This window comes from Papaver somniferum, chromosome 11 (assembly GCF_003573695.1).
Source record: "Papaver somniferum cultivar HN1 chromosome 11, ASM357369v1, whole genome shotgun sequence".
NCBI classification, from domain to species: Eukaryota; Viridiplantae; Streptophyta; class Magnoliopsida; order Ranunculales; family Papaveraceae; genus Papaver; species Papaver somniferum.
Genome location: NC_039368.1, coordinates 61,309,826 through 61,318,326, shown reverse-complemented (window position 1 = coordinate 61,318,326; position 8,501 = coordinate 61,309,826). Strand labels below are relative to the sequence as shown.

The 8,501-nt window shown below is 35.3% G+C and overlaps 1 protein-coding gene across 1 annotated transcript; it reads left to right on the top strand.

Moving 5' to 3' along the window:
- The first annotated feature begins 4,049 nt into the window (after positions 1 to 4,049).
- LOC113323270 (non-structural maintenance of chromosomes element 1 homolog) lies at positions 4,050 to 8,023 on the top strand. The gene is made up of 6 exons (XM_026571558.1): positions 4,050 to 4,387; positions 4,513 to 4,715; positions 5,516 to 5,596; positions 6,288 to 6,521; positions 7,206 to 7,283; positions 7,390 to 8,023. The coding sequence occupies exons 1-6, from the start codon at positions 4,273 to 4,275 to the stop codon at positions 7,693 to 7,695; spliced, it is 1,017 nt and encodes a 338-aa protein (XP_026427343.1). The 5' UTR covers positions 4,050 to 4,272; the 3' UTR covers positions 7,696 to 8,023.
- The last annotated feature ends 478 nt before the right edge of the window (positions 8,024 to 8,501 follow it).

Here is an 8,501-nt window from a genome sequence, read left to right as displayed (position 1 = left end):
ATACACGGCCATTAAACCTGGAAGTGACACATATCTATAGACTTCCCTTTGAGCTCCAAAATTCTCCTCAAACCCATCTGCCATACATACAAATCCAATTCAAACCCTGCAAAGCAATCCACCAAATTCCATGGAAAACAACCACAAATTGGTTCAAGCATTAGTTGGGCAGGCCCTTAAACGAACACATGGTGTGAATAAATCTGGTAACGAAAATATATCCCCTTTTTGATGTTGTATGGACCGCCTTCAACCTGCAATTTCACATTAGTCACAAACCAAAACCATATAATCATTTAAACACACTAACACTGCAGTAAACCCCTTCATAAATTCCCATGAAAGTGGTCGGTAACAAATTTATTTCTTCATCCCTTCAACTGATATTTACAGCTTCAAATCTAATTAGCAAACCCACCACCAAAAATCATTTCAATTCCTCATCAATTTCATCTTAAATGCAGATAACCACACAACCCTAATTTCTTTGTAACATCTCTAACTAGAGTCAGATTGCAAATTCGAATGAAACCCAACTCAAATCCACCATCAACTGTTTGTATTTCATCACCATCTCTCAAATCAACTGCAACTCATCCATTTCTCAGCTTGCAATCACAATCCAAACCCTTTTTTCCATCTTGTCTTCAACATCCTCCACCCTTTCTACAACTACCACTATCTTTCTCTGACATCATCTCAAACTACGTTAACAATCAATCAAAAAATTAATTTATGTGAACCAGAGAAAACCAGAGATAAGAAGGAAGAGAAAATGAAAATCGACCTGTCTCTTCTGCTATTATATGGGTTATCATCTAACCATCTAAGCATCTAGACCGTCCAATTTCTCTGAGATCTGAATATCTCAGATTACTGGTTCTGAGACAGACACGTGTGATGTTAATTACTATGGATGTCCATCGTAGCCGTTCAATTTTCTTTGAGATTTCATCTATTTTAGATTAGGCTTTCTGATCGACATACGTGGGCGATATTTACTATGGTATTGACACACTCCAGAAATGGCAGTTTAGTAATCTTAACACCTTGATGAGATATCCCTAAATGATATTTTGACGAGAAATTAACGAGCCAACGCGATAAATTGACTGAGATAACAAAAGTCGATGAAAACCGTTTAAGAGGCTTATATTTGCAATAAATAAAAAAACATGCCTAGAAACGAAAGTGAGGGTCCAGAACAGGCCTATTTCTGCATATAATCTTTATTTTATTAATGACAAGTATTACCTTTAAATTTATATAAAATCAATTTTTCATTTCTTAAATTTTATTCTTTAAATATTATTATATTTTATCTTAAAACTATATATATACCATTTCATTTCGTTTACTAATAATAATAAAAAAAATAATCACTTTATTTTAGTTTGATTTTTGTTTGAAAATTATATACATATACATGTATATATATATATATATCAAAAAGTGGTTAGGTAAAATATTTTTTTTCAACAATCATAATAATAGTGAAAATTAGTAAATTTTATTATTATATATATTTATATTTAAAAGTAAAAAATCAATTATTTTTAAACCAATAAAATTGGATAAAACAATTATCAGCAATGTCTGTTTTTGTTATTTGCTACAACAACAATGGTTGAATCTGATATTTACCAAACACACTTTGATTTCTTTTTTAATCAGTTTTAACTTTGATTAATTTTTTACCAAACGTCTAACTGCTTTTCGCTCACATCACAACATAGCAACGCACATCAGAGAAATGCTTTTACAAAAGCTGCAACAATACCAAACCAAGCCTTAAAGATTGTCGTGGCAAAGTTTCCAAATATAATTAGATTTCATAATTTAATTTAATTTCCTAATTCAAAACAACTGACCTTAGTGCCAAATATTAATTTCCAAAATAATTTAGGCGGCCCCGGCTAACTTGGTTCGACCAAATATAGATTTCAACCAAATCACAACCAATTTTAATATGCATGCTTCACCGGACTCTAGATTTTCTAATCCATAACTGAGGTCTTTGGGCTCCGGCTAATTTGACCTGACTAATAAAATACCAGAGCCACATGCCCTAGCTAAACATAAACACTAGGTTGTTCCCATATGGTCTCGACTTCTATGACTTATAACCTGATAATTTGACGTGAACAACAAAATACCAGAACCACATGCTCTAGCTAAACACTAGGTTGATCCCAATACCGGCTACAACTAATTAACCAACAAATACGATATTATAACTTGACTATTTAAATACTGGCTTGTGTGCCCCGACTGATTTGCATGTTTGGGATATAAATTGGATGTCTAAACAGTATAAAAAGAGTCGATAGAGGTATCATCCCGGCCATAGGCCGGGGTGATACCTAGTTTGTTGTAAAAGAAAGAACTTTGAACTTATTTTCAACCCCGTAATGTGCACAGACATTTCAAAATGCGTGAGTGAGCACTTTCCTGCGTACACAGAACTTGGGCAAAAAATCAAGGAAAAAATATCGGTTGGTCCTTTTTTAGGTGGGCCCATATCTGTTTAGTCCTTTGGGAAAACGCCTTTACTGTTTGGTCCATAATTATTTAAAAATATTAAATGGACCAAAGTACCCTTCCGTGTTAATTTCAACTTATTTTTTTATAGCAGTTCATTTTGCCTGATGAAAACTGTACACTTCATTATATACTATAAAACAGACTTCATTCCAGAAATGAACTCCTGATAAAAACCTATACAAATCAGACTTCATTCCAGAAATGAACTCCGTATAAAAATCTAAAAAAACAGACTTCATTCCAGAAATGAACTCCATATAAAACCTATACAAATCAGACTTCATTCCAGAAATGAACTCCATATGAAACCTAAACAAATCAGACTTCATTTCAGAAATGAACTCCATATAAAAACCTATACAAATCAGACTTCATTCCAGAAATGAACTCCATACAAAACCTAAAAATACAGAGTTCATTCCAGAAATGAACTCCATATAAAAACCTAAAAAAAACAGAGTTCATTCCAGAAACGAACTCCATATAAAAACCTAAAAAAAAACAGAGTTCATTCCAGAAACGAACTCCATATAAAAACCTAAAAAAAACAGACTTCATTTATGGAATGAACTGCAGCATCATCATCTTCGTCGTCTTCAACAGCAGCAGAAATAAATTCTTCGTCATTCAACAGCAGCAGCAACATCGAAAATCTTCTTCATCATCTTCTTTTCAATCTTCATCTTCTTTGACAACAACAACAATAGCAGATCTTCATCTTTTTCATCATCTTCAAAAGCAGCAGCAGGAAAAAATGACGAAAAAACAAAAAATCATCGTCGTCTTCATCATCGTCATCTTCATCTTCTTCTTCATTATCAGCAGCATAGACAAAAAAAATCAAGAAAAATTCATTAAAAAATCGTCGTCATCATCTCCACCATCTTCAACAGCAAACAACAACAAACACAAAGAAAAAAACATATTGTTTCATCATCATCTTCATCTTAACACACCATCGTAAACAGTAGCAGAAGAAAAAAGAAGAAGAAGAAAAAAAAAGTAGATCTAGAAAGAAAAGAAAAGGAGGTGAGAGAAAATAAATCTGAAAATTATTTTTTTCTCTCCTAATAATGAGTATATATATGGTCCCCATTAAAAGGGTATTTCTGCCACTACCATTTGAAAATTACATCATCCATGACGTCACTTTAGGACCAAATCATAATTTTTAGGACCAAACAATAATATATTTTATCAAAAAGAACCAAACAGATAGTTGACTCAGTCAACTGGACTAGACTCTCTCTAATATATTATTCCTAGGACCATATGTTATTTCCTACAAAAATCAACGCATTAGAGAGTGAACGTGTTTGGCTAAAAATAGCTATTGAAAACGCACTATATCACCACTCGTGTGATTAAGTTGCCGCCATTATGCTTTGGGTTGGGCACAAATTGATTTGCACAGGGGCCTGTTTGAGCCCAGTCATTGGATACCCTGGACTGCATCCTGAAATATGTTGTCCCGGTATTTCCAAGCATTCCTGTTCAATTTTTTAACCATACCTCCTCTGAAATACCTACATCGATTGACAAGGCTGGGTAAATATCCAACTCAGGCTCAACTACCTTTTGGCGGGAAAAATCTAAAAGTACACCACTTTTCCCGCAAAAAGATTATATATCCTCCTCGTCTGTCTCCTTATTTTTACCAATTTTACTTTAGGGGGCTGTTCTAAGGTTCGATAAAAACAAGTCAGGGTTTCTTAAAGTCAGTTGAGAATGCCGAATTTGAGCTGGAGACATCATGCGCTCATACAAACTCTTTTATCTCGCGGCCCTCTCAAGGAAGATGAATTCCTTTCAATCTTCGCCGTCGTCAGCGGGAAAAAACAAGGTTTTAATTTATCTATCACTTGATTCATTTTGGTTTAAAAAATAAGTTAGGGTTTTATTGAAATTAGGTTTTTACCTCTGTGAATAGAAAATAGGCTTACTAATTTTACTTGGTAATTGTTACAGCTTTAGATTCGAGCGATAAGGAATTTAGTGATTATCTTTTAAACATAACCAAGGAACTTGCATTTGTACGGTTTGAGTTGCGTGCTTTCAGAAACCAGTATGATGGAGAAGTTTATTATGGTGTGGTAAATAATGTTGCTGATGAACAGGCCAAGCTTGGGACTAAATATACAGTTCCTCAAATTGCCTTCTACAAGGGTATTGTAAGTACCACCACCTACATCGCTCGTTTCTAATTTTTTTTTTTGGTTGATTTATTAGAATTATACACGTATATGAGCATGAAAACAGATATGCCAGCCCTGAGATGATTCTTGATATTCAGGTGATGTTGCCATGCTCATATGCTTGTAATTCTAATAAGTTTGAGTTGTTTAGTAAGTAAACTAGGGCATTGCAGTTACACTAATTTTGTAGATTATGAAAAGAAGGGGATTATTAGTTAGTGATTCGTAATTGTCAGCTGTGAAAAGAAAAATGAGTATAGCATAAGCTTGTTATGCTTGCTTTAGAGTATCCATGATTCCTTTGACTTATTTTTAAAATGATCGTCAAATTTTAATGTCATAAAGTTAAATTTTAATTTGCACATGATAGTTCATTATTTTCGATGCACTTTAATTTTGAGGCTGAAGTGATACTTCTCACTGAAATGTACGTTTTGAGAAGGTAACAAGTAGATTAAGCCCTTAAGATAGTCTATGTAAAATAAGTCTTGTCCAGCAGCTTAAACTATATGGAGATGGATGTGGTTGCTTGATGTATTTTACTTTCAAAATTTATCTTCATGGCTATGCTGTACTTCATGGCCCTCTTTAAGTATAGGGGGACAGGGTGTAATTTGGATTATCTTTTATATTTGCGAAGCACCAAATTCTTATCATACATTTGTTTAGACATGTGATTATGAAACCGTTGTATCTTCTGCAAAAATGCTTGTTCATTGTAAAAAGTGAGTCGCCAAATGTATTTGATTATTTCCTTTTGGACCTGCTTTTCCCAGATAGAAGCAATTGCGCAGGACACAACAGCTAGTGGTTGCATAACGAATATTGATGCTCTCAATATCCGCTTAGAGAATCAGGTTTGAGAAATTTCCTTTCCGAGTTATCTTTCTCATAATCTCAGTAGACATATAATACTTCCATGGTTTATCTGTGTTCAACACGAGTATTACAGGTAACTATTGTGTGTGATCTATTCCTTGTATAAGGCATCACTGGTCTTAAATCTGTGATCCTCTGTAGTTGATTATATTCTTTTCTGTTCAAGCCAAACTGAGAACCAAAAATCACTTGGATGCCTGAACATGGTGGCCAGTAGTTTATATATCGCCTCTCAATAAAAAGCAACAAATATCCTTGAGTTTCGGAACTCCTCTAGGTACTGTGATTTCCTTAGATACATTTGACTATTTAGAAAAGATTTTAGCTGCTGTTTACGCACATGGGGTTGTGTTATCTGAATGATATTCTCGATATAGCCTTGTGCTGGTGTTGCAAGGGCTTTTGGTTTTTGGTCAATAACAGAAGTTAGAAAATATAAACCTTGTGTATCGTATGCTGATGGGTGCCAGACGTAGAAAACCTTATAGCTTGTAAATCATGTTTACGACATATCCGCCACGATAAATCATTAAGGAACAGCTGTTGAATTGTTATGGAGCTGTTATTCAGTACAACATATTATGCTTCAATGCTGGTATTTGCATTCAGAGTATTGTATTGCATTTTGGTTTTTAGTATCTTTCTTGATCTACTCCATCTCATCTACAGAATGGAATAGGATCACAATCACCGAGTGGCACATCTACTGTTCCCTATGCATTCAAGAATTTCACTATATCTCAAAAGGATAAAACGATAGATGAACTTGTGCAAGATCGGTGGCTTTGCTCCATCCCTGACGGCAAAATTGGGCTTGGTGTTAGATCCTTCCTCGATCTTCGGAGCTGGTTTCGAAGTAATGATGTTACATCATGTGAAATTTGCAACGAGGCAGGAGTGAAGGTATTCCCTATAATCCACTAAAATTTGCTTCATCAATTGTAGCAACCAAATGATCATCGTGATAATCTGATGTCCTTAACAAACAGTTGGTAGGATGGGTAGCGTCATCTAGTATAACTAATTTCCTAGTTTGAGTCATTTTAGGTTCCACAAGTAAATTACTGTTTTTCTATCTGATGGTAGTGCTCAGCTAAATGTTCTAGGTTTCTCATTTTATATTGCAATTCAGGAGCAGGTGTTACTATTGGCCTTTTAATTATAGGCATTTTGGGTTTTCTGACAAATGCTTGCTCTGACATCTCCATGCCAAAGTGCCATTATTTTCCACTGGGCGCCGTGCAGTGGCAGCTGCCCCTTTTCTAGAGGGGTGCCGCAGTGACACCTTTAGGGGTGCTCAGACCAAGGCGTCAGTGGCATTTTTCTGAAAAAAAAGGATTTATTTTTCAATAGATTGTATATTAAGTTAATATTAAATCCCTATCCTAATTATCTTTGCATATAGGAAAGGAATAAGGCAGGTAGATTTTATTCATATACTTTTCTGTTTTTTTATTTTTTTTATATGGTATTCCTATAAACAGTTCCACGTGGCGTCTATGCTTCGCTGCTCAGTTAGTGGATGCGCCTGCCTCTTATTTTTTCTAAGACACAATGTAATCTGATCCCTTAATGTTTTTGCTACAGGCTGAGTTGTGCCAAAAGGAGGATTGTAACACTAGAATTCACCACTACTGTTTGAAGAAGAAGTTTTCTCAAAGAATGGTATTATCTTGACTCGTATTCTCTCATTTCCCATGTACATATAGAAATTATGGATGGCCCTGTAATTTTCGAAGGTTCTGGTTGCTGATTAAATATGTGAAAACAGGCTGAAAAAGTTTGTCCTAGTTGTGGCACTGAATGGCCCAGTGGGTCCATATTTGAGGAAGCAAAGGAAGACGAAGGGGAGGAAGAGGATCGGGGTGAACCAAGTCAATACCAAGCTGCAGAGCCTTCTTCAGCTGGCATGAGAAAGAAGCGTCGAAGTGTCAAATCCGAAAGGGTAGATACTGTTGGAGAAGGCCGTCGCCGAACATCTGAACCTGTTCAGGAGCTTAGGAGAACCACTCGCCAAACATCTGAACCTGTTCAGAAGCTTAAGAGAACCACTAGAAGTGCTGCACAACGAAGGTAAAGATAAGAAAGGAAAAAGAAAAAGATGATAATGATGTATGTTCACTTCGTTCTTAGGAGAGAAGCAAGCATTGGTAATTTTAATTCTGGATTGTAATGCCCAGTGTAGTTTTTGTTGCTTTTATGAGTTCCGAGTTTGAGCTGCCATGCTTTACTGGAAATAGACTTTAAAGTCATGTAGAGTATCTCTTGCTGGTTAGTTGTACTCCCTCCATTTAAAAAAAAAAAAAAATACTTTCACTTTTCCATTTTAGACTAAAAATTGGCTAAATTGAAAAATTGATAGTATCGTTTTTTTTTTTTTAAAACGGAGGTAGTATATATTTTATAATTCTCTCACAAAATTTATATCACTGGTCGAGGATATCTCATCTTCTTTTCCTTCCTCAAACGAGATATCTCACTTGAGATGTGCTTCTTGTGTGTTCCCCAGCCACTAGCCCCTTACAAATACAAAAGGGTAGAGTTTTATAATAACACCTTAATCCCAATAGACTTATATCTAGTACACTAAAAGTACTTGAAAAGGCCTAGGAAAACATCAATCCCGCAAAAATGTTCCTTCCCATTGAGCTGCTAGCAGAAGAGCTAGAGCTTCTGCCTCTTCTGGTTAGTTTGCTTAGACTGGTCCTGGCGTCCTGCTCTAGCTGCATTACAGCCTCCTGTGTGATCTCTCAATCCAAAAGTGAGAATTGTAGAGTTAGGTGGAGGTTTCGTCTAATATTGTTTTCTTTTTTAGTCCTTTTACATCGTTCCTGAAATTTTTATTACACCTCTTTTTCCAGATGTACAACATGACGGTTAGTT

Bases quoted from the DNA above. Each gene is read 5' to 3' on its own strand.
- LOC113323270 (XM_026571558.1), top strand. From the start codon at position 4,273: ATGCCGAATTTGAGCTGGAGACATCATGCGCTCATACAAACTCTTTTA. The intron at 4,388-4,512 runs GTTTTAATTTAT...TAATTGTTACAG, and splicing joins CGTCAGCGGGAAAAAACAAG to CTTTAGATTCGAGCGATAAG. The intron at 4,716-5,515 runs GTAAGTACCACC...TGCTTTTCCCAG, and splicing joins TTGCCTTCTACAAGGGTATT to ATAGAAGCAATTGCGCAGGA.